General features: G+C 39.3%; 3 protein-coding genes across 6 annotated transcripts in view; all 3 read left to right on the top strand.

Annotated features, from left to right (window-relative positions):
* LOC144651889 (collagen triple helix repeat-containing protein 1-like) overlaps positions 1-24222 on the top strand; it is a 33201-nt gene that overhangs the window by 8084 nt on the left and 895 nt on the right. The window contains exons 2-4 of one of the 4 annotated variants that reach the window (XM_078511951.1): positions 12746-12863; positions 13787-14053; positions 14299-14731. In XM_078511951.1, the coding sequence (XP_078368077.1) occupies positions 12795-12863; positions 13787-14053; positions 14299-14661 (699 nt within the window). In that variant the 5' untranslated portion in view covers positions 12746-12794 and the 3' untranslated portion in view covers positions 14662-14731. Of the gene's footprint in view, positions 1-12745; positions 12864-13786; positions 14054-14298; positions 14732-22854; positions 22876-22935; positions 23081-23256; positions 23375-23882; positions 24201-24222 lie in introns of those variants that run through there. The other 3 variants (XM_078511949.1, XM_078511947.1, XM_078511948.1) reach the window with 3 other exon arrangements.
* LOC144651915 (collagen triple helix repeat-containing protein 1-like) lies at positions 5903-9267 on the top strand. The gene is made up of 4 exons (XM_078511987.1): positions 5903-5960; positions 6600-6719; positions 7173-7421; positions 8752-9267. The coding sequence occupies exons 2-4, from the start codon at positions 6651-6653 to the stop codon at positions 9112-9114; spliced, it is 681 nt and encodes a 226-aa protein (XP_078368113.1). The 5' UTR covers positions 5903-5960; positions 6600-6650; the 3' UTR covers positions 9115-9267.
* On the top strand, positions 18218-20277 carry LOC144651909 (collagen triple helix repeat-containing protein 1-like). The gene is made up of 4 exons (XM_078511981.1): positions 18218-18277; positions 18732-18867; positions 19201-19455; positions 19680-20277. The coding sequence occupies exons 2-4, from the start codon at positions 18799-18801 to the stop codon at positions 20043-20045; spliced, it is 690 nt and encodes a 229-aa protein (XP_078368107.1). The 5' UTR covers positions 18218-18277; positions 18732-18798; the 3' UTR covers positions 20046-20277.

Here is a 24222-nt window from a genome sequence, read left to right as displayed (position 1 = left end):
TTTTGAAAACCATTCAAGATGTTGAAACATTCACCGATAGTCAATTCTACCTCACACTTCTCTTTCTGTATTTCAGACAGTGTGGGTAAGGATACGCTGTTAAGAAATGCGTCTAATGAGGCTTCACTTTCTCCAGTAGAGTTCACTTGGTAAAGATTTGAGTAGAAACTTCTAAGTTCGGCCATTATTTCTTTGGGATTCGTTGTCAGAGATTGATCCTCCTTAAGAATCTTTCGGATTGTGCTCTTTTTACCCCTAGAGCTCTCCAAGTTCAAAAAATACTTGTTGCTTTTCTCTCCTTGCTCGTACCATCTTGCCCTTGAACGGATTATAGCGCCTTGTGCAATGTATTCATATTGAAGGTCATACTCGGTTTTCAAAATCTCTAGCCTATTCAGATTATCCGTAGATGGATCCTGGTCACAAAGCTCTTGAAGGATTGTCAATTTTTCCTCTAGAGATGTCAATTTCGCCTTCCTTTCCCTCGCTTTGCGTTTACTGTATGAAATTGTCTCCTGTCTAATTTTGAATTTAATGAGATCCCAAAGCAATCTGGGATCTTGTATATCCCTAAATTCGTCAACCCAAACCTGGTATCTATCGTTTATTAGAGCTACATAGTCATTGTCATCTAATAAACTTGCATTGAACTTCCAGAAGGAAGGACCGTGTGATTTTTCTTCTATTCCATTAACTGACAACAGAATGGCTGAGTGATCAGACTTTATGGAAGGAATAATGCTCACCTGATCGATCTCCTCCTGCAAGGCATTATCGGTTAACCAAAAATCAAGCCTCCTTTGGATCACAGGAGTTTTCTGTGTCCAAGTAAAACGTCTTATTCCTGGGTTCCTAAGTCGCCAAATGTCTACTAGATCGTACAGTAAGCAAATATTCTCAATCTGCTTAGCTGATTCCTTTAATTTTGGTTTGCCCCCACAACCATCAAGGTTGGGGTCTAAAATAACATTAAAATCTCCCCCAATGATTATTCTACAGTCGTCATCTATATCAATGTTATCCAATTCCTCCTTGATTTTGTCGAAAAAGTGAGTTTGCTCACTCGTTTTGTTTGGAGCATAGATGTTTACTAATAAAAACTTTTGATCTTGCACCAGCGCCTCGAGAAAAATAAAACGACCCTCTTTGTCCTGCCGCATGGACTTGATTTGGAATTCCAAATTATTTTTAATTAAAACAAGCACGCCTCTGCTATGTACAGAACCATGCGAGAAATACATCTCACCCTTCCACTGCTTTTTCCAAACATTTTCAACTTCCTTAGTACTATAGGTTTCCTGAATAAAGCAAATGTCGACTTGTTGTCTCATTACCCATCCAAATACTGCTTTCCGTTTCTCAAAAGAACGAATCCCACGAGCATTTAAGGATAATAGTTTAAATGCAAAGTTGCTTGCTGTCATGATTTTACCACAACTTTTAGAATTTGTAAAAGGCCACCAATGCAGCTGTCAATGGAATAACAAAAAGCGTTACCTGAATTCATTTCCATACAAAAGTTGTGAAGAAAAATATTGCGTAAAGCAGGCGTTTGTTTGCGGAAAAAAGAAATTAACACTCTCCCTTATTGCATTTGCAATTAACACCCTACAAGACACTAACGAATAACGAAAACGACAGAACATAAAAGGTGACCAGAAACACTGTTGTGCCACCGTAGAACGACTCGAGGAAATTGATTGAAACAAAAAACAACATAAAAATAAACACAAACTAAATACGAAAACTAAGCGGAGAGGGGAAATGATGATTACAACGGTTATTTGTTCCCCATAACTTCGTCTATTAAATCATAATAAGGAGAAAGCAAGGCCATTTACGACTGAGGCAAGCTTATCTAGTTACAAATTCGCGTTCAATATAAGTTCAAGCTGTGCCTAAATATAGGCATCAAACAATCCAAACAAAAAAGTAAACGTCAATAATTAAAGTGGGTTTAAGTGTCCATCGATATACAATTTATCAGGTTCAGCGCGGCTGAAATACGCGATCTTACCCGCTTTTCTTGCATCGACCAGCTTCTTCGACTGGAGCTTCCTTCGGTTAACTATTTCTTTTGGCAGGTCTGCAGCGATCCTATACCCGGAATCTTTCAACGACTTTCCTTTTGAGAAAACTGCTTCTCTGTCGCTATATCTAAGAAACCGAGCGATTATTGCTCTAGGGCTTCCATCATCATGAGGCTTTCCGATCCTGTGGACCCTTTGAAATTCGATACCCATTGTTTGGACACCACATTGCTGTTCCAGGAAAGAATTAAGCACCATGCGACAGTCTCCGCCTTCTTCTTCCTCGCTAATGCCGTAGAAACGCAAATTTTCTCGCCTTTGATACACTTCAGCATACAACAGTTTGTTTTCCAATTCTTTGTACCTGTTCTCACAGAACTCGCTCGCCTTTTCTCGGGCCGCTGTCGCTTCGTTGACTTGCGTATTGAATTCCTGGAGGCCATTTTGTAACTCTTGTACGGCCGTCCTCGTGGTCGAATGAGCATCTTCTAATTTTTCCACTCTGCCTTCTAATGAGTTGAATTTGGTCTCCAGGTTGGACACCTTAGTGTTTATCTCCTCAAGTTTATTGTCCATGATCTCTAATCTTTTTAAGATAAGATCTAATTTCGTCTCCAAGGCGTCCGCCGACATTTCGAAGACCTCAGTAGATCGCTCGGGCGAGGTACCCGAGTTAAACTCTCTTGCTCGTTTTTCCACGGGCGATGCACCAGACGCGCTCGAATTACTGCTTTCTCTAGTTCGCTTGGGATTCATAAGAGTTTAAGGCCTAAAAACATCATTAATTGACGAAGTTACGCGGAGCAGTTTGAAACACGTCTACAGCCTCCGCATGCCTCGACCCAGTCTTTCTTGGCGCCTCGGTAAGCAGTATTTTTAAGAGAAAATCAGCACTCACATGAAATGAAAATCGTCAAATTAGTTTGTGATAAGAGCTAAGAGGTTACCAAATAGTCAGGAACTATAGACTAGATTTAGATTATTATAAAACGAACATTTTGTTCAAGAAGGTATAGCCACTTAGCCTTCAAATGTATCAACGCTAAAGATACTCGGCAGGTTTTCATATTTCGAGCAACTTTTTCCGTTCTAGCAACCTTTTGTATTCTGAGCACTTTCTGAACCGAAGATTTCCAAACATGCTCCGATTGTTGTTCAAAGGTCACAAGAACGCTTTCGATCATTTTTCGAACTTTTCCGAAGATAAACGAAGTTTTCCGAAGACATCCAAGAAAGTTTCGAAGATGTTGGATCTTGCGATCGCTCAGCGTTAAAAACTCGTCAGCAGACACGACGTCTTCGGTTTCTTCACGATTGTTCTTAGTGAAAAAAATCTCTTTAATTTTTCAAGCTGTGGCCTTAATTTGTTTTTAGTGACAGTTCAGACGATACTACTTCATGGTGCTTTTGAGTAGCTCTTTTGTGGTCGGAGGGCAGCCGAAAATGTAGGCTCTGAAGTCGCGATTGTCAAAGGTAACATCAAAAACAATCTAAACAATTTGTGTACCTCTACTAGAGGCGTCTTGGAGTGAGGAGGTTAGTTGAAAGTCCTTCAACATATCACTTCGCCAAATACGATTCTGTTGAAAAGGTCACGAGACGGAATATCTTGACAAACCAATAGGAGAATTTTGGTATTGTTCTATCAGAGTCTTTGTTTAGATTGTTCGTCTTGATTTTAACAATTAGCCATAAAGTTCAATCATTTTAAGACGTTATGAAATCAAAGAAAAGAAAGTGAAAAAGAATTTATTTTCATGTTTTACCAATGGTTGACGAGTCTTTGCTGTTTTGAAGATAATATTTCCACATTTTTAAATTGCATGAATCTCAAAGGGATAATGGCAAACATGAGTGTTAAAGTATAATTGGCATAAATGTCACCTTTTCCCTTTAAATTCATGGGATGTGTCACCGGTGTGGTAATTGCTTTTTTGTTAAATATATTGTCATAAAGAGTAAGAGCCATCTCGGCCTCGATTAGAGCACAGGCGTTTAAAAAGTCATGCAACACTCTCTGTATATGTCTCCATTCTTTTTTAACATTTTTGCTGCGGTTTTTCGCAGAACATGTGCACAGGGACAGGCCGGATATTCAAAATGAAGGGAGGGAACAATTTCTCTGAAACGGAGACAATTCTTTTCATTGAAATTCTGAACCTTTTTTTGCTCCTGACATATAACCAAATTGATTAGCTTCGATTTAGCTGTTTACATAAGCCTCCACTGACACCCCATCTGTTTCTTATATTGAAGTGTTGTTTTTGGCTAATTGGACCTTATACAAACGTCACAAATGTTCTGAGAAAAGTCTGATAATCACAGCTGTTTAATACCCAGGTACACAGTTTTCGAGTCAAAAAATAGGATGAATACAACACATCAACTTATAGTCTTGCTGAAAACATAACTAACTTTGCTGAAAATTATATTTTGGTGCTAATAAAACTGAACACGTAGTATAGCCTACAATTTTCTCAGCTACTTAAATGAGGGTCTCATTGGGGTTAACCGTTAGCCGTAAAACGGCCAAATATTAAGCCGTTAGGCGTCAAAATTGGAAAAATTTAACCGTTAGCCGTAAAATATGTTAACCGTAAAAATCCCTCAGTAATTTTAAATAATACAGACAAGATCACTTCATCGTCCCAAAACGGCCTTGAGACCTAAAATACATTTTTGAATAATGGAAATTAATTTTTAACTTTTCAAAACAATGGAAATTAATTTTTAACTTCTGTTAACCGTAATGAAAATAAATTAACCGTTAGCCGTAAAAGAGCCAAAAATTTTACCGTTAACCGTAAAAGCCACCACCCCATTGAGACCCTCTTAAATCCGAGAATTTGTTAAATAAATGGGGTCGAAACATAGCGTGATTCAGAATTTAATAAGCCCTATTTACCCATGTGGTAAACTGAAAATATTGAATCGTTTTTTAAAACATATTTACTCAATTTTGGTTCATTAGACAGACACCTTGGTTTTGTGTACATGTATAATTACAGTCAGTGCGATTACAAGGTCTTAGAGGGCCCGCGGAGCGTGTCAGTTTAGAGTAGGGGGAGGGAGGGAGGGGGGGGGGACTAAGCAAAAGTTTGAGCTTAAACCTTCTACGGGTTAACAGATGGTTATGATTTTATTCAACATTTTTATCTTGGGTTCAGACAACTCCTTTATAGCGCCACTTTGAGCAGTCAGTTTTAGTTCCTGAAATCCTACCCGCGACCGGAAAAGTCACGAATATGCAAGTGAGTAGGAAATTTCCATTCGTGTTATCGCGTCACACGCTAGGAAAAGAAAGAGACTGCACAGCCTGCACGCAGTCTACGTCTTCGTAATTTATCCCAAGAAAATGTCACTCTTTTGTCAGTTTAGAGATTTTCCTTTAGGATCCTACCTCTTTTTAATACACACTGATACTTGGCTGGTCAGCTTCGTTGTTCATGTTAATGTAAGATGTAAGCCGTAATGAAAGGAACTGTTGTTGTTAACCATCCAAAAAGCGTATGGGGCGGGAGGGAGGGTGTGACTAAGGCCTCCCCACCCCTACTCCCTGCCCAGTACCTGGATTATTAGATGAAAACCCTAACTTAGCAAAAGTTACTCGGTCACACTTATGGTTGCCTTTCATAATAAGCCCCCAAAGTTTAGACCTTTTAAAGATAAAAAGTTAGTTGCGTGAAAACCTACAGAAGACAAGCTCGACGTTTATACAAATAAAAGCAATTAATCGATTTATTGATGCGCCGGTTAATGGTTCACGGTGTCTTCAGCTGTTTAACGCAATTATGTATCCATGAAGAACAAACATGGGTCAATATTATAAAGAATGCTGTGATTCAGAACTTTTGTCAGCTTTTAGACTTTGAGGAATATGGTTTCTTGCAGTTCAGCGTCATAAAAGCACATACATTGGTGAGTGAAAACGTGAGTATAGTTTTTCATAGTTTCCTGTCTTTTAAATTCAACATTTGGAATAAGCTGGCCTGGCGTTTGGTAGCACATTTTAACTAGCAATTGCCGTTTTCGCGTTCCGGGCAAAGCGCCCAAAACGCCAGTATTATTAGCCATAATGGTCTCGTTTAGGGTTACACACGAAGAAATATACAAATATAAACTCCATTCTTAGTTTTTGGTATCTTTTAGGGGTTAAGAAAAGCTTGAGCCACACCCAGATTGGTCTCTTCTAGCGGTTCTTTTTAAACTTTCCGACAAGCATCCCCGTCCGTTTCATGTGGGAGTCCCCCCGGGATCAGTTTATTGTGAAAGGATTTTACTTCAGTCACTTTCATAAAGACTACTCGAGTTTTTAGAAGTGAGTTCATCAAACCTGTTATCTGTGGGTGTTGAAACGCTCTTGGAGTTTTAGCTGTAGCTTACAAAACTAAACAAATCCAAAAAATCTTGGAAGAAAGACCGCAAAAACAACAACACGAGAAGAGGTTTTCGTCTTTAGTCTAAATTAAATTTTTGCTACTACCGTTTTCGCTTTCTGCTGCCATTTAAAACCTTTCCTACTGATTTTTAGGTTCTCGAGGAGTTTATGTTTTCTTTCTTTTATAACAGATTTCCGGACTATAAGGTGGAACTAAACAACAAAAGCAAACGAACTGAAAGATGAGTTTGCTGTTCATTTTTTTCGTTTCGTGTGTGACTCCACACCTGGTGTTTTCCACCAAACCGACGGTAAGTTTTAAACTTTACAGTTCTATCTAATGAACGCATCGATTCGGATTAGACAAGCCTTCTTAATCGCGATATTTTAAGAATATACAGGATGCCAATGTCTGATCATGATACATCTTTGCTTCATCACTGCGGTGTACAGAAGACTCCCCAAATCTCGCTCACCATGCATCTTTGTGCATTTTTCTTATCTTGAGCTGAAACTCGTTTCCCTTGGATTTGTTATCTGTTTTTCAGTCAATTACGAAGCCCGTTATCGATTTCAAACCTCTTAATATGTCTTGAAACCGCGGTTGTTTTTTCCTTTGATACCAGTTGTTATCAATTAAAACCCAAAATGTGTTCGGAACAGAACACTGGAACGGATGAAAAAACACTACTTTATATATCTTTAGAAAATGAATAGGAAAAACATAGGGATTTTATTTACTTGCGTTCATCTTTTTCTTCAAGAACCAAGCTCCTAGCTGGTCGACTTGCTCAGCCAGTGGTGTACCAGGTGTTCCTGGGGTACCTGGGCTCAACGGAAGAGATGGGCCCAAGGGAGATCAAGGACCTGTGGGACCACCTGGAAAGATGGGCCCTAATGGACCCCAGGGCGTCAAGGGAGAACAGGGCCTCTCTGGTGTAGTCCCTCCAAGGAACTGGAAACAGTGTGTCTGGAAGAAATTGAATGATGGCAGGGACTATGGACAGATAGTGGTCAGTAACTCTACATTTTCTCAGTGAAGAGTGCGATTAGATGGTACACATTATATAAGCGTTGTATACTTCTAGTATTTTATATAAAAACGATTAGTATATACACACTCAGTGATCTTGGTGTTTCAAGCAATCTGATTGGTTCGCTATTTCAGGCTAATGAGCATTATTCACTCCGTAGGGAGTGAATAATGCTTGATCCAAACTGAAACAAAATGGCCGGCGTAAACCTGCGTTTCGCCGGCGTTTCTGAATCGCAAATACTAAGAATACAGGAAGATGCTGAACCAGAAAAGACAAAAAAGGCTAAGAAATTTGGCCTGATGGTTTTCAAAGTAAAAGACGACTACATATTTCGCAATTTGCAGCACAATGTCCACACAACTCGAGTACTAAAACGATAAACAATTGCTTACCGTCAAGTCGCGCTCTTCGCCCGGCATCGGCAGAAATGAATACCGCAGATTTATCGGCAGCAACATCAAGTGTTATTCAACCAAGATCCTACACAAATATTCAGGAAAACGTCTTTGTGCAAGAAAACATCCAGTTTTCACCACAGTTCTGCAGACATTCAGTATAATCCAAACTTTCAGGTGGATCCTTCGCCAACTGCTCTTTCAATTTTCAATTCAAGTGAACTTCAAAAGCTTTGATTCAACGGTCAAAATGTTTTGCAAGTAGGTTTTTGATCCAGATTGCAGGTTTGAGTGGTGTTAAAGGACCATTTTGCTAGATTGTGACGAGGATTTTATCGAAGATTAACTAGATTTGCCATGTTTGAAGATACTGTAAACTGTTTCGCGCATGTCGGTTAGTGCCGCTTGTAGGTACATTTTCCACGCATGAATTGAGAGGTCAATTAAATCGACTTTAAATGGTTTTCTTCTGAAAACTTTGAGATCGCTTGTTGTTGAGATCACTTCGTGTGTATATACTAAAACAATTATTCTTTGAAATCTCGGTGAATAGCGGCAGAATATTCACCTCGCCGCTCCGCGGCTCGGTGAATATTCTACCACTATTCACCTCGATTTCAAAGAATAATTGTTAATTATCAGATCCTATGTGAAAATATGGCTGATTTCACTTAGTATGAATATTTCTTACTGTGACATTGGTGTTTAATATATATGCTGAGGCAATTATCAGCAATTACAGGTAAGCAATAGTTGGTTTTTTGAGGTTGAACATGCAATGTTGTGATTAGAATTAGTGATTATTCAATATAGGGGAAGCTCTTTCGGGGAAGCGGACAAGATGTTTTCCTCTCAGTTATGTAGCTCAATTCCAAAGCCTTCTAAGCCTTCATTGTTATTCGTCCTTGTAGGATTGCGTCTTTGTAAAGCAAAGCCAAGACACAGCATTGAAGGTGGAGTATGATGGTGATTTCCGGATCTGTTGTTGCGAGGTTTGCTGCAAGCGTTGGTATTTTACTTTCAATGGCGTGGAGTGTTCAAATCCAATTACTATCGAAGCGATCGACGTCCTTCATAAAAATCATGGCAAAACAGACACCAACGTACACAAGCATAGTCAGATCGGGGGGTACTGTGAGGGGATTGGTAAAGGAACCGTACGCGTTGGATTGGCAGTTGGAGATTGCGTGGGTTACAAGAGTGGTTCTGATGCGTATACTGGGTACAACTCTGTGGCTCGAATCATTATCGAGGAAGTCCCTAAGCCACAGTAGCTAAACACACAACTGAGCCGTCAAGAGAAACGAAGCCTTTAATAGTTTAGTTTGGTTGTGCTGATTTGGACTGTAGTTAAAGTTGTGGGTAGCATTCTTGTAATGAAGTGGTGATGGTATGTTTTGAGATGGCTCAATAAAATGCTTTGAAAAGAAATACGTTTGAACGTAAATTAATATGCCAAGGGTTGACTGCAGCGTCATGCAGTCATTTTCTAGCTCTTACGCGCTCATAAGTATGTCAGTCATGATGTTAGAACAAGTAGCAACCATCTCTCATCCCTCCCTTTTCTCCTTTTCCTTGCATAAATTTTTTGGAAGTGGTTAAATTACTTCTCGCGCTTAAGTATAATACCTGAAATTCCAAACATCCGATGAAATAATGGCCTTTTCGTACAATTTTCTTCTTGGTGCCAGAATTTAATTAAGATAGTGTTTTGTCGTGGAAAATCAGCTTTCACATGAAGCGCACATTGTCAAATTAGTTTGTTAAAAAAGAGTTGAGCAGTTAGTGATTAGAGATAGACTAGATTTGAGATGATAATCAAACAAACATTCTTTCAAGAAGGCATAGGCAGTTTAGCTTACAAATTTATCAGCGCGTCAATACTAGTAATTAAAAAACCAAAACACCACGATGTACACAAGCTGTTGCACCACCATTTCTGATTCATTTGGGAAGAAAGCTCTTCTCCACCTCCTTCTTTACAAAGCTGCGATAGTATAGTTGTTCAATTAGGTCTATTGACTGTCCACAGCCTCTCGATTTTTCAACGCAAAAAAGCAAACGAAGCGACCGAGCGCCCCGGCCCCCCCATCCCCTTGCTTCTTCCGTTTTGCGCTGGCGTCCAGTTCTCACGCTGTTCTCGCCGCGCGCTCATCGATCGAGAAAACACGAAAAAATAGAGGGCTGTGAACAGTCTAATTAGGTCAAGATATTCTCGCGAAGGAGGCTGATGAGTAAGGGAAGTTCAGTGCCTTAGTTGTTTTTAGCAACTGACCTTTCATGTTTGTCCAACTTAATTTGTGGACCTGTTGCCTAAACTTTTCTTCAAAGTAGATATTCTGCTTAAAATATCCAAACAATTGAAACTGTATCAACTTACAGTGGAGCACCGCTACCGTGCCAAACTTTTTCCACTCCCCCGGTTCCGCTATGATTTTCCTTCCGAAAATAGTTTGAGAATAATACCACTGAAAGGAGCTCAAAGAGATATTACAATCCTAAGAATTGATAAACCAAAGAATAGCACGAATTTAACATTGAAACCGAATCAAAACTCACCTACAAAAAGGAAACTTTGTTCACTTTCAGTGAAAATTTAACTGAAATGTTGGAAATTGACACATCATGCAAATAATCAGTATCTCGTCGTCATGACATGTTGCCCGGGAGCTTTTAAATTTTAATATAATTGCAAAAAAAGCCTGATCAACTTAGGTACTTGGCGAAACACATTCTAACCCTTGTGATCCAAAATACCATTTTAACAGTTCGCTTTTTCAGATCTATGATAGCATGCTGTCATACCAGTATTCAGATTAACCGACCCACACTCAAAAATCCAAAATTTCTAAGAAAAGGTCAACATATATTAATTATACAAAGCGTTTATTTTCCAGCCTGGAAAATCGAGAAACAGCATGTAGTACCCAGTAGCCTGCGTTGCAGACGAACAAAACCCCGGTTTTGTTCGCTAGTACCCAGAGATCTTTTCACGACTTGAAGCGCTGTCACGTGTGCAACACGCACGGAACAAGGCCGTCGTGCGGGCGTTCACGGTCTCGAATTCGCTCGGGATGGCCATGTAAATATTGGAAAATAAAGAGGGACTAAAAATAACTGGGACAAAAGGGCTATGATAACGCAGGAGCTAATTTCTCGTCGTGGTCAGTGTCCGCTATGCCCGTCCTTCAAAAAGTTGCCAAAGTGTGGTTGTCCAGTTTGGACTGGAGATGCACGCGAAATCGCTTTGAGAGTTCAAATAATTTGATGCGTCAGAGGGCACAAGTGAAATCCTCTGGTGTTTCATCGATTTAATGGTTGGTAGGAGCTAACAAGGAAAGTAAGTTGCCTTTATAGCTTTTTGGGGCTGTCTTCAGTTTTGATCTAGTTAAAGCCATGTAAAGCAGTACAAAACCGCTTCTGGGATCAAATACAATTGCCAAATTTCATGTTTCTTTAAAATAAATACTTGGCTAAAAATGAACAGGTAAATCTGTGTGAGCATACACAATCAGAAACTGCGGATAAAACGACATTCCTGTTCGGACGGTGCCCCTGTTATCAATTACTCTTTTTTTTTACAAACGAGCGACGAGCATTTCCCTAAAATAAAGAATGGTATTTAAGCCCGGTATTTAAGTCGTCTGCTAAGAAATAGATCTAAGTTTGTCCATTCACTGTTTTCTCATTATGATAGCCGAGATTATTATAGCGAAAAAAAATCAACCTAACTGAAGGATCGAAACGTTTCGTTTGCCGGCTTATCAGGCTCAGGTAATCGACTCATTTCTCACTGTCTCAGAAGGTTTTGTGTTGGATTCATTCTTGTTGGGTTTTTATTAATTTCTGTAATTTCAGTAGTAACAAAATTTCAAAATTTTTCAGTTTGTTTTGGTTGTCGCTTGTCCAACAGTTCACTCATTAATTCAAATAGAATGTTAAAGAAGTTAACACGGTGACAGTAGACAAAAACAACAGTAACGCGAATTTGTTGACTGACAATAAAAGGAATTGTAAATAACGGTGCTCATAAACCTCGTGCCTTGATACTGATTAATATCGTCTTTCTCCTCATACTGTAATCCTATTATTAGACCTAAAAGTCATGAGAATTAAACAAATGATCACCAGCTATAAACTGTGTTGATATTTAAATAAATTCTCCTTACTATGATTAAAAAGTTTTTGGAAACTATAGTAAAGGAATATGATGTCGACATCAATGGAGAAATGGAAATTGAAATTTTAAATATTTATAGTTAAATAAAAGCAGTAAGTTCCACGACTTTTAGTTCTCTCGCACAAAAGGTGTTACTTTTTACATGCAATCTTATGTAGGAGAAGCCAAAACACCTCTACCGTGCAGGAACACAGATTTTCTAAAATCAAATTCTTGGATTTCGTGGTCTGATGTCCGGTAGATAAGACTGAAAATGTTGAACCTAAGTTCCTCCGTCTATGCAAATATTTACCGTATTGTCAGCTCAACCGGGCAGCAAATATTTGATGTATTGAACGAATCAAGTGAGGGTGGGTGAACTAGTTTTTACGAGAAACAGTAAACAGTAAAAAGAATTACTGTGTAAAGCATATGAGTTGTTCAGAGTTAAAACTACTTCAAACTCTCCAAGTTTTACCTGTAACGTTTGAAACCAAACAAATCCGATAAATCTTGAAAGGTAAGCCGGGCAATAATTCGAGAAGCGGTTTTTTCTAGCCAATTAACTTTTAAGAGGTGAATGGATCCGTTCCTCTCTTAGTTGAATCTTTCTGCAGCATTGCGATTAGGGTTCACTCCGGCTTCTGGCCGCGAATTACAACCATTTATATTGATCACATCCCCTATCTGACCGACATTTTTGTTTAAGAGAAATTAATTGCTTTTGTTTTTATTTTTAATGACAGAATTCTTCCAGACAACTACTAAGTGGAAGTAAACGAATCCAAGCGAAAGATGAGTTTGTTGATCATTTGTCTCGTCTCGTGTATGATTCCGCACTTGGTGTTTTCTGCCAACCAGTCGGTAAGTTTTAGCTTCGCAGTCTTACAGGTCTTACACCTTACTTTCAACAAATCGATGCTGTGTTTAATTAGTCTCTTTTGTCGCTAGGAGGCCGGCGCTTTAGTATTTAGGTGAACGAACGTTTTTTATCATTGATCATCTCAATCCCTTCCGGCTTTACTTCTCGTCCTTCTTCGCCTGTAATTTTTTTTTGCCAGTCAGTGTTCGCAGCTATTTTTTAAAAAAATATAACGACAAGAAATTATAAAAACAAAGGGGATGCAATGATCACATTCGAAGGAAAACTGTATTGGTATTTTCCAATTAAGACAAATTAACGATTTAAATCAACATTCACAATGGAATCCTTCACCAGCCTGTTCTGTTTTGCCGGGCAAGGCCGTAACTAGCAAGAGGCAAGACGTGGCACTTGCCTCGTCTAAATTTAAACACAAAATTAAAAACGAAATAGGTTAGTTAAAAAAAACCTGCCAGTTGAACAAGATTGATTTTTCTCAAAAAATTACTTATGAAAAATGTTGTGAAACGCGTTTCAGGTCTTCCAGGCTTCAAAATTTCCTGGGGGTATGCCCCTAGACCCCCCCCCCCCAGCAAGAGTTTGCCTTCTCGTTGCTGAAATTCTGGCTACGGCCCTGTTTGGTGGCGTTTTCTTCATGTAATGGAGCAAATGTTTATAAAAGCGAACACGAAAGGAAACGAAAGGAAACTATAGTATGAGGGCTGTGACTACCAGAGCCAAAAGCTGCAATTTTTTTTTCTAATCAACCACGAAGAAGTATTGAAGAAACAATGTAATAAGTATTGTAAGTAGCATTGTAAGTAGTGTATGTATTTGTGTTGTAAGTAGTGTTCTTTGTGTTGCAATAAATAAATTAAAAAAAAAAAAACACGCATTGAAATGAAGTTTTTATTATCATCATCAGGTAAAGCCCCAGTCTCCGCCGGTCTTAAGCTGCTCAGCCAATGGCGTACCAGGTGTACCAGGTGTTCCTGGGGTGCCTGGGCTCAGCGGAAGAGATGGGGCCAAGGGAGACCAAGGAACTGTGGGAGCACCCGGTAAAATGGGACCTAAAGGCCCTGAAGGATCCAAAGGTGCCAAAGGCGAGCAGGGAACCCAGTTCCTTCAGAGAAACTGGAAACAATGTGCGTGGAAAAATCTCAATGAGGACAAAGACAACGGGCTGATAAAGGTAATAGTAGTAAGCACGTTAGTTTCTCTTAGTACTCGTGATTAGCAGAGAAAAGTCAACCGCACGACTATTTGGTCACTCGATTTTGCTTTCTAATAGCGAGGAAAGAACAGCCCAAGACATCTTTCAGTGCTTACTCTAGGGTGAAGGACTCAGAAAGTGAATTATTCAAAATATTAAGAGAAAAGATGTTCTTTGGCTAGGTCATTGTTTTTCACGTAATGCAATCTTATATCTTGTTTTAGGACTGTGTCTTTATCAAGCGTGCCCAAGATACAGTTTTGAAGGTGGAGTTCAATGGCGATCGGAGATTAGGCTATTGTCTGGATTGCTGTAAGCGCTGGTTCTTCACTTTCGATGATGTAGAATGCAATGGTCCCTTCACCATCGATGCCATCTCCCATATTTATCGAAACCACGGCACTACAGACTTCAACATACACAGCCCAACTCAGATTGCAGGTTACTGCCGGGGAATTTCCAAGGGAACTGTCCGAGTGGGAATAAATATCGGAGATTGTCCGGGCCGAAAACATGGTGGTGATGCTTACACCGGGTACATCTCCGTGACCCGTATCATGATCGAGGAAGTTTCCTCGTCCCAGTAGTGGCGGAGAAGAAAGAGCTCTGCTGTTCCATTATCATAGATCAAACAACAAGTTGGCATAAAGCCTCGCTTATTAGATGAATATTGTGTAATAAACGGGGGAAAAGATTATGTTTGAGAGTTAATTAAAAGGTTTATGTAAAAATATTAGCATTTATTGATTGCCGAAAAACTGTTTTTGTAACAAGGAAGAAATTAAAGTTTTCAGTTTTTGAAATTCTTCCATAAAGGAACAAAATTATTATTTCCTTCTCAGCAGTCAAGTCCCATTGTTTTTTACCCTGGTTTCAAAAGCTCTCTCTTTTCTATATCAAATTTGAGCCGCGAAACCAAAACGGCTAAAATGACCGCTACTGGTTTTTCGCGTCAGTTGAAGAAGGAACAAAGAAAAACCCTGGGACCAGGGATCGAAGTCTTTGATCATAACAATACCAAGAGAAACCCAGGGGGGTAAAAGATCAAAAAAAGAGCTTCTCACTTAGATGGGGGTTTCGTGGAATCCTGCTAGAAATTTAGACTCCAGAGTAGAATAAGTAGAATCTGCGCTTATCCACGGAACTGGTTTACTTGATGAGAGGTTTTCACTCATACCCGCTTGTTTCATCGCCCAGCGTTCTCCCGCCCTGATGCGCACAAACAATAGACCTAATTCGTATTCTCGGTAGTGGACTGAAACTAATGCGGGGGAATATCATTAAAAAGAGCTCCACGTGATTTGAATTTGAAAAGATTCCCAACATTAGCCTTTACATTAGCCTCAATTGCAAACTAGTTCCAGTCCAATACCAAGAATACGAATATGGTCAATTGGCGCTAAGGTCCTTAACGGTACGGTAACGATAGAACCGTGTTTGATTACACGTGCAGTTTAGCTCACGCATTTTCCAAACGTCTGGGGAGCAAAAAAGTGAGGATACGTTTATCCGATTTTTACAGTGCATGTCATGCGCGTCAAATGAAACAAGGATTTATTAGATTAGAAGTCTAGAAATTTAACTTTGATTTTGCTGTCTAAATTTCATCTCAATATTCTCTTTTTTACACCAACAGCGAAAATTACCAATTACAGATGACAGATTAATCAAATTCATTTGCTAACGTTCTCCCACATGTTTAATATACCTTTAAAATTCATGCAATATGTCACCAGTGTGATGTATCAATCAGTTCACATGGTAAAATGATATGTTAATTGCCTTTTTGTTGAAAAATTTGTCATGAAAAGCTAGAATCATCTTGGCCTCGATTAGCGTTTAAAAAGACACGAAACACTCTCTGTCTCCATTCTTTTTTCACAGTTTGCTGTGTTTTAGCAGAACAGGTGCACAGGATATTCAAAATGCATTCTTCTCTGAAAGGAAGCAGTTTATCTGAAGCGGAGAAAATATTTTTTGACTGAAATTCTGAACCTTTTATTGCACCTGAGACATAACCAAATCGATTAGCTTCGATTTAGCTGTTTACACTGACGCCTCGTCTGTTTTTATATATTGAATTGTTGTTTTTTGGCTAATTGGACTTGTAGACAAACGTCGCAAATCTTCTGAGAAAAGTCTGCTAATCACAGCTGTTTAACACATAGGTGCTCGGTTTCCGAGTCAAGAAATGGGATAAATACGACACATCAACTTACAGTCTTACTGAAAAAATAATATATGGTGCTAATAAAACTAAATACGTGGTAAAGTCTTCAATGTTCTCAGCTACATAAATCCGAGAATTTGTATTTATGTTAAATAAATAGGGTCGAAGCATAGCGTGATTCAGAATTTAATAACCCCTATTTACCCATGTGGTAAACTGAAAATATTTAATCGTTTTATAAAACATATTTACTCAATTTTGGTTTATTAGACAGACACCTTGGTTTTGTGTACATGTATGAATTAGAGTCAGTTCTATTACAGGGTCTTACAGGGCCCGCAGAGCGTGTCAGTTCAGAGTAGGGGGAGGGCCTAGGGAGGGGGGGGGGGGGGACTAAGCAAAAGTTTGAGCTTGAACCTTCTACGGGTTAACAGATGATTATGATTTTATTCAACATTTTTATCTTGGATTCAGACAACTTCTTTATCGCGCCACTTTGAGCAGTCAGATTTTAGTCCTGAAATCCTACCCGCGACCGGAAAAGTCACGAATATGCAAGTGAGTGGAAAATTCCCATTTGTGTTATCGCGTCACACGCTAGGAAAAGAAAGAGACTGCACAGCCTGCACGCAGTTACGTCTTTGTAATTTATCCCAAGAAAATGTCACTCTTTTGTCAGTTTAGAGATTTTCCTTTAGGATCCTACCTCTTTTTAATACACACTAATACTTGGCTGGTCAGCTTCGTTTTTTATGTTAATGTAAGATGTAAGCCGTAATGAAAAGAACTGTTGTTGTTAACCATCCAAAAAACGTGTGGGAAGGGAGGGAGGGTGTGACTAAGGCCTCCCCACCCCTACCCCCTGCCCAGTACCTGGATTATTTGATGAAAACCCTAACTTAGCAAAAGTTACTCGATCACACTTATGGTTGCCTTTCATAATAAGCCCCCAAAGTTTTGACCTTTTAAAGATAAAAAGTTAGTTGCGTGAAAACCTACAGAAGACAAGCTCGACGTTTATGCAAATAAAAGCAATTAACCGATTAAATGATGCGCCGGTTAAGGTCGCGCAGGACCCTTGCAATCATTAGTATGTATTTATTTAAAGAGTATGCACGAACTGCCAGACGACTGAAGCCGACAACAAACGAAATATTGATGAGAATGTTTGTTTTTAAACTCTTTTGTACAAGTAATTACTAGCAATTGTTCTCCGTTTTGTGCCACGTGCGCTGGAACATAGGGAATTATCATAATTAGATTCACAGCTTTGAATATATCACCCGTTGTTGTAAATATTGATTCGGAAGGTCTTCGGAAGCCTCAAAACCTGCAATTTTGTGTCCAAGTTTTCTCCGCCGATATAGAATTTCAATAGTTGATTCGCGAGGAACGTAAACTTGATGTACTCTATTGTGCTATGACTAGAGCGAATTTTTAAATTTCTTTCTCATAATGAAGATAGCACGTTTCAAAGTTTAGATTTCACATTTTTGCTCCCTTAAACGCCATTAACTTGTAGCAGTTTTTGAAATCGAAAATTTCGTTCTAGCCATATAGCACAAAAGGGGTTATGATTTATCACTAGGCTATATAATCATTTAATTTGGTGCGCTGTACTAGCTGAAAACTTGGACACAAAATCGCATTATCTGCAGTTAAACTTTTAAGGGTTTGTAACATCACAGACAACGGTCATCTCTCAGTATAAGGAAAATCATGAGGTAATTCCATCATCCCCGAATATCCTTGTTAAATTTTAGAGGAATCGATGTTCAAAATGTAGTGAATTAAAGCTTTATAAGATAGCACTCCGTCAAGAAATTTGGCTAATGAATTTATTAATGAGCAAGGGTCCCGCGCGACCTTAATGGTTCTCAGTGTTTTCAGCTGTTTAACGCAATTATCTACATAGAACAAACATGGGTCAATAATATAAAGAATGCTATGACTAAGAACGTTTTAAAGCTTCTACCGTTAGTCTTTGCCGAAGGTTGTTTCTTGCAATTCAGCGTCTTAAACGACATACACTGGTGAGTGGAAAAACGAGTTTACTTTCGTCATCTTCCCCTGCCATTTCTTCTCAACAGTTGGATAAGCTTAACCGTTTGGCAACAAATTTTAACTAACTATGGCCATTTTTTACGAAATTTAAAAAAGAAATGCTCAATTTCTAAGATAGGGGCAAGAGCAATGCCAAATATATAATCTAGTTATGAACACGACACAAGGTATCTCTTCCAGGGTTATATCAGAATTCACTACTGATGGGTGTTTCAAACTCTTCGAGTTTTACTTGCAACTTACAAAACTAACGAAGTCTAGAAATTTTGGAAGAAAGGCAACGAACAACAATTCTAGCAGAGTTATTTTTTAAATGGTATTAATGATCGAATAAGTTTCTCTATCGATCGTTTTAATTTACGTGTTGCATTAATAGTTTTCCTCTTCTTGTTGTCATTAACGACTGTTCGCACTGATTTTTAGGTTTTCCGCCGGAAGGAGTTTACTGTTTCCAGGATATAAAGTAGAACTGAAGCATACGAACTGAAACATGAGTTTGTTGATCATTTGCCTCGTCTCGGGCATGGTTCCACACTTGGTGTTTTCTATAAGCCAACCGGTAAGCTTTTCAGCTTTGTAGCCTACAACTCAGCAAATTGACTCACGTGAATCGGCTAGACTCTGAGCAGTCTCTCTTTTGCTGTGCAGTCCATGGGAACTTTAGAGCTGCGAGTAGCGCGGAGCTTCTTGCAACTCGCTCTACTACTAAAACAGACAGAAAGTAATATTTTGAAGTTCATGATCTCCGTTGAGTTCGTCGTGTGTCTGTTGTTTTTTAAACCTACATTGAAATGGAATGAGAAAAACAAAATAATAACAAAATGTATCTATGAAGAATGAACAGGAAAGATAAATGAATTTTAATTACTTGCGTTTATCTTATCTTTGACAGGCTCCCACCCCGTGGACTTGCGCAGTCAGTGGCGTACCTGGTGTTCCTGGGGTCCCTGGGCTCAACGGAAGAGATGGGGCCAAGGGAGACCAAGGACCTGTGGGAGCACCTGGTAAAATGGGACCTAAAGGCCCTGAAGGGCCAAAAGGTGACCAGGGTGTAAAAGGCGAGCAGGCTACCCAGGCCTCTCAGAAAAACTGGAAACAATGTGCGTGGAAGAACCTTAATGATGGGAGAGACTATGGGCTGATAAAGGTGAGGGAAATAAGTTTAATAAATTTTCGTTTTCAAAGGAAGCAAACTGAGAAAAACAAGTAACTCTTAGGGACTTACTTTTGTTCATACAAACTGAAGTGAACTGGCGAACAAAGTTTGAGATGTAAAGTTATAACTAAACTAACTTTGGCTGTAAGATGACGCACTGCAAACAACACTGGAATCCGCTCGGCTATACTAAATTCAATACGTTTTGCTTCTAGGAGTGTGTGTTTAACAAGAAAGACTATAACACAGCTTTGAAGGTGGAGTTCAATGGTGATTACAGGATAGCTTACTGCCTGGATTGCTGTAAGCGCTGGTTTTTCACCTTCAATGGTGTTGAATGCAGTGGTCCTCTTGCCATTGATGGCGTTGTTCACATTTATGTAAACCACGGCAAAACAGACTTCAACATGCACAAAACAACTCAGATTTCAGGCTACTGCCAGGGAATAACTACCGGAGCCGTCAAGGTGGCAATAAATGTCGGCGACTGCCCGGGGAAAAAATCCGGTTCTGATGCTTATACCGGGTGGAACTCGGTGACCCGTATCATGATCGAGGAGGTCCCTCCACCCCAGAAGTAGCTCAAGAGCAACACAGAAAGACAAGAAGCTTGTTAAAATGCTGCTATCAAAATTGCTGATAAACAACAAGTTTGTCTACAGCTTGATGTAAATTAGATGTGGGATATTAGTGTGATATAATATGGGATTTGCGCTTCACCAATTAAAAAGGATTTAATGAAGAAGCATTCGTTGTTGTGCTTTTTGTTAAAAATACAGCAGAGAGGCACTTTTAGGTGTCCTGTCCCATTCTTTCAATTAAAGACCCCATTAACTTGATCTCGATTTACACTTTCTGAATGATATCCATGAATGTACCTTTGATTTCAATGAAACAGGTGGAAAAACGTTTCGCGATTGCTTCAAAGTTAGTGACCTGTGATTCACTTTGCGGACATATTAAAAGCGACATATACATCCGCTTTTTTTTAGCTTAACATCCGAGAATAATCTCTCTTCAATAACCTCAAAGTGATGCAAGCGTCTTAGAAATCAACCAAAGAAAAGCATGAATATTGAAATGGTATGCAAACTCGGCCACAGAAAATACGTTCAGTCTGCTTTTGGAATACATTTTTCAAAAATATTTGGGGACCAACACTTCAAATGACAATTATTTCGTCGTCACGCGCTCGTTACGTATTGCCAGGACGTTTTAATCATACATTTTAATCCTTGAAAGAAGCTTTGAGGTCGAACATATCTATTTTATTTCAGTTCACCATTACCATAGAATGCTATCATATTAAAAAGCAATACACTACAGAGCCGCACTAAATCAACAGATACAAACATATAGAAGGTGGTTATTTTCCAGTTTGAAAAATAGCAATAAACGCCGACGTTTTATGGCCTTAAATTTGATCGTCAACTACACACAAAACGGTGTGTAACGTGAAGCGCTATCACGCGCGCAAAACGCGCGGGGTCAGCCTCTCGTGCGTGCGCACGCGGTCCCGAATTCGATCGGGATGGTCATATTAATATTGGAGGATGGAGAGGGTCTAAAGACGCTTGTTTGTTATTGGATTTATTGTTCGTTAAAGCTGTTTAGGAAGGTTGGTTGTCTAAATAATTTTATTAGTAGCTGACTTTACCTTTGATCTAGTTAAAGCCACCTGAAGAAGTACTCGAAACTTTTAATAAGTGATCCGTTTTTTTTTTTTAAAAAAAAAAAAAAAAAAACAACGACGAAATCATCTAAGTGATAAAGTACAGTTGCCACAGCAAAACAGTGCGCGACGTGAAGCGCTTCACGCGCGCAAAATGCGTGGAACGAGCCGTTTACGGTCCCAGATTAGTTTTAGATGCCCATATAAATATTAAAAAATAAGAAGAAACTTAGCACTACCCGGATAAAGGGGCTTAGATGTCGTAGCGGCTAACTTCGTCTGCTGTGCCCCTCCTTCAAAAAGATGTGAAGTATGGTTGTTCAGTTTCGACTGGAGATGCACGCGAAATCGTTTGGATAGCCTGCGTAGCTGGCGGTTTTGTTATTAAAACCGCTCGTTGTCGCGGCTTCGCCGCTTGCTTGTGTGCGCTTTCAACCCATAACAAAACCGCCAGCTACGCAGGCTACGTTTGGAAAATTCAAATATTTTGATGCGTCAGAGGGCAAAAATGAAATCCTCTGATTTGATATTGCGTTAACTGTTAGTGCGAGTTGAAAAAGAAATTAAGTTGCCTTACTGCTTTTTGGAGCTGTCCTCCGAGCTTTAAAGCCACCTAAAGAAGTACAAAGCTTTAGGTGAAAAAATACAGTTGCCTAAATTTTCATGTTTCTTAAAAATAAATACCGTGGCTAAATCACGAACCGGTTAAACTGTATTACCACACACAAACAGAAACTGCAGATAAAACGGCATTCCTGTTTGGAACGGTGCCCCTGTTATCAATTACTCTTCCGGCCCGTCTTTTTACAAACACGCGATGAAGATTTAACCCGAAGTAAAGAATAGTCTTTGAGTCGTCAGTTTGGAGATAGATCTAAGTTTGTCCACTAACTGTTTTCTCAACATGATAGCCGAGATTACTTTAGCGAAAAAATCAACCTAAGAAAGATCGAATCGTTTCGTTTGGCGGGTTATCAGGTACAGGTAATCGATTCACTTCTCACTGTCTCAGAAGGTTTGGCGATAGGATTCATTCTTGTCGGGATTTCATAAATTTCAGTAGTAACAAAATTTCAAACTGATTTATCAGTTTGTTTTGGTTGTCGCTTCTTCAACAGTTCACTCATTAATTCAAATAGAATTTTAATGGAGTTAACAATGTGACAGTAGACAAAATCAACAGTAACGCGAATTTGTTGACTGACAATAAAAGGAATTGTAAATAACGGTGCTCATCTGAACCTCGTGCCTTGATACTGTAATTCTCTTTCTCCTCATACTGTAATCTTATTATTAGGCCTATAGGTCATGAGAATTAAACAAACGATCACCAGTTATACAAATTGGGTTGATATTGAAAAATTTCTCCTCACTACGACTAAAAAATATATGAAGGTTGGTAAAGAGAATATGATGTCGACATCAAAGGAGAAATGGAAATTAAAATTTCAACTATTTGAAGTTTGATAGAAGCCGTTATTAGTTTTCCACGACTTTAAGTTCTCTCGCACAAAAGGTGTTACTTTTTACATGCAATGTTATGTAGGAGAAGCCAAAACAGTTCGTCGTTATACATAAACGGTGCCGCAACGCATATTTTCTAAAATCAAATTCTTGAATTTTGCAGGATATTAAAGATTGAAAATGTTGAACTTTAGTTCATACGTCTGCAAATATTTACCGTATTGTCATTTCCACCGGGCAGCAAATATTTGATGTATTGAACGAATCGAGTGAGGGTAGGTGAACTAGTTTTTACGAGAAACAGTAAACAGTAAAAAGAATTACTATGTGAAGCATATGAGTTGTTCAGAGTTAAAACTACTTTTAACTCTTCGGGTTTTACCTGTAACGTTTGAAACCAAACAAATCCAAGAAATCTTGGAAGGAAAGCCGGAAAATAATTCGAAGAACGGTTATTTCAGGTCAATTTACTCTAAAGAGGTGAATGGATGCGTCCCTCTCTTGGTTGAATTTTTCTGAAGCATTGTGATTAGGGTTTTCATGATCAGCTTCTTGTCGCAAATTACAACCCTTTATGATGTTGATCACATCCCGAATCCGACAGACATTTTTGTTTTACAGAAATTAATTGCTTTTGTTTTTGTCTTTTATGACAGAATTCTTCCAGACAACTACTAAGTGGAACTGAAGCAAAGCAAGCGAAAGATGAGTTTGTTGATCATTTGCCTCGTCTCGTGTATTATTCCACACTTGGTGTTTTCTGCCAACCAGTCGGTAAGTTTTAAGCTTCACAGTCTTAAACTTTCAACAAATCGATGCGGCGTTTGACTAGTCTCCTTTTGCCGCGAGTAGGCCGGCGCTTTAGTATTTAGGTGAACGAACATTCTTTATGTGCGATCCACTCAGTCCCTTCTTTACTTTTCAACTTCCTTCGCTTGTCCATTTTTGCAGCAAGTGTTGGCGTTATTTCTCCAAAAATACAAGGACAGCGAAGTCAAACGTACCGGCGAAGGGAAGTTCAAGCGATCACATCCGAAAGAAATGGAACCTTTCGCAAACCTGCTCTGTTGTTGCCGCGCTTTATCATGTAATCGAGCGAATGTTTATAAAGGCTAAGAATTTTGCTTTAACAGTGCCTCGAGGCGGAAACGAAACGAAACTATGGCCTGAGGACATGTCTGAGGCTGTGTATCTTCAGAACAAAAAGCTGAAATTTTTTTAAACTAGTCAACCACGCATTGTAGTGAAGTCAAAGTTTGCTTTTCTTTTTTATCGTCATCAGGTGAAGCCCCAGTCTCCGCCCGTCTCCAGTTGTCCAGCCAGCGGTGTACCAGGTGTTCCTGGGGTGCCTGGGCTCAGCGGAAGAGATGGGGCCAAGGGAGACCAAGGAACTGTAGGAGCACCTGGGAAAAGAGGGCTTAAAGGTGCTATGGGTGACAAAGGAAATAAAGGACCTGCAGGACCACCTGGAAAGATGGGCCCTAAAGGCAGTCAGGGCGTCAAGGGAGAACAGGGCCTCTCTGGTGTAATCCCTCCAAGGAACTGGAAACAATGTGTCTGGAAGAAATTGAATGATGGCAGGGACTACGGATTGATAAAGGTAAGCAATACTATATTTTCTG

Source organism: Oculina patagonica, chromosome 4, assembly GCF_052425735.1.
Source record: "Oculina patagonica isolate OP01 chromosome 4, crgOcupat, whole genome shotgun sequence".
NCBI classification, from domain to species: domain Eukaryota; kingdom Metazoa; phylum Cnidaria; class Anthozoa; order Scleractinia; family Oculinidae; genus Oculina; species Oculina patagonica.
This window is presented reverse-complemented; position numbering and strand designations above follow the sequence as displayed.

Excerpts from the sequence above, each read along its gene's own strand:
- LOC144651915 (XM_078511987.1), top strand. The coding sequence starts at position 6,651 with ATGAGTTTGCTGTTCATTTTTTTCGTTTCGTGTGTGACTCCACACCTG. Across the intron at positions 6,720-7,172 it reads TGTTTTCCACCAAACCGACG|AACCAAGCTCCTAGCTGGTC; the intron begins GTAAGTTTTAAA and ends TTTTTCTTCAAG. Across the intron at positions 7,422-8,751 it reads GGGACTATGGACAGATAGTG|GATTGCGTCTTTGTAAAGCA; the intron begins GTCAGTAACTCT and ends TCGTCCTTGTAG.
- LOC144651909 (XM_078511981.1), top strand. The coding sequence starts at position 18,799 with ATGAGTTTGTTGATCATTTGCCTCGTCTCGGGCATGGTTCCACACTTG. Across the intron at positions 18,868-19,200 it reads TGTTTTCTATAAGCCAACCG|GCTCCCACCCCGTGGACTTG; the intron begins GTAAGCTTTTCA and ends TATCTTTGACAG. Across the intron at positions 19,456-19,679 it reads GAGACTATGGGCTGATAAAG|GAGTGTGTGTTTAACAAGAA; the intron begins GTGAGGGAAATA and ends TTTTGCTTCTAG.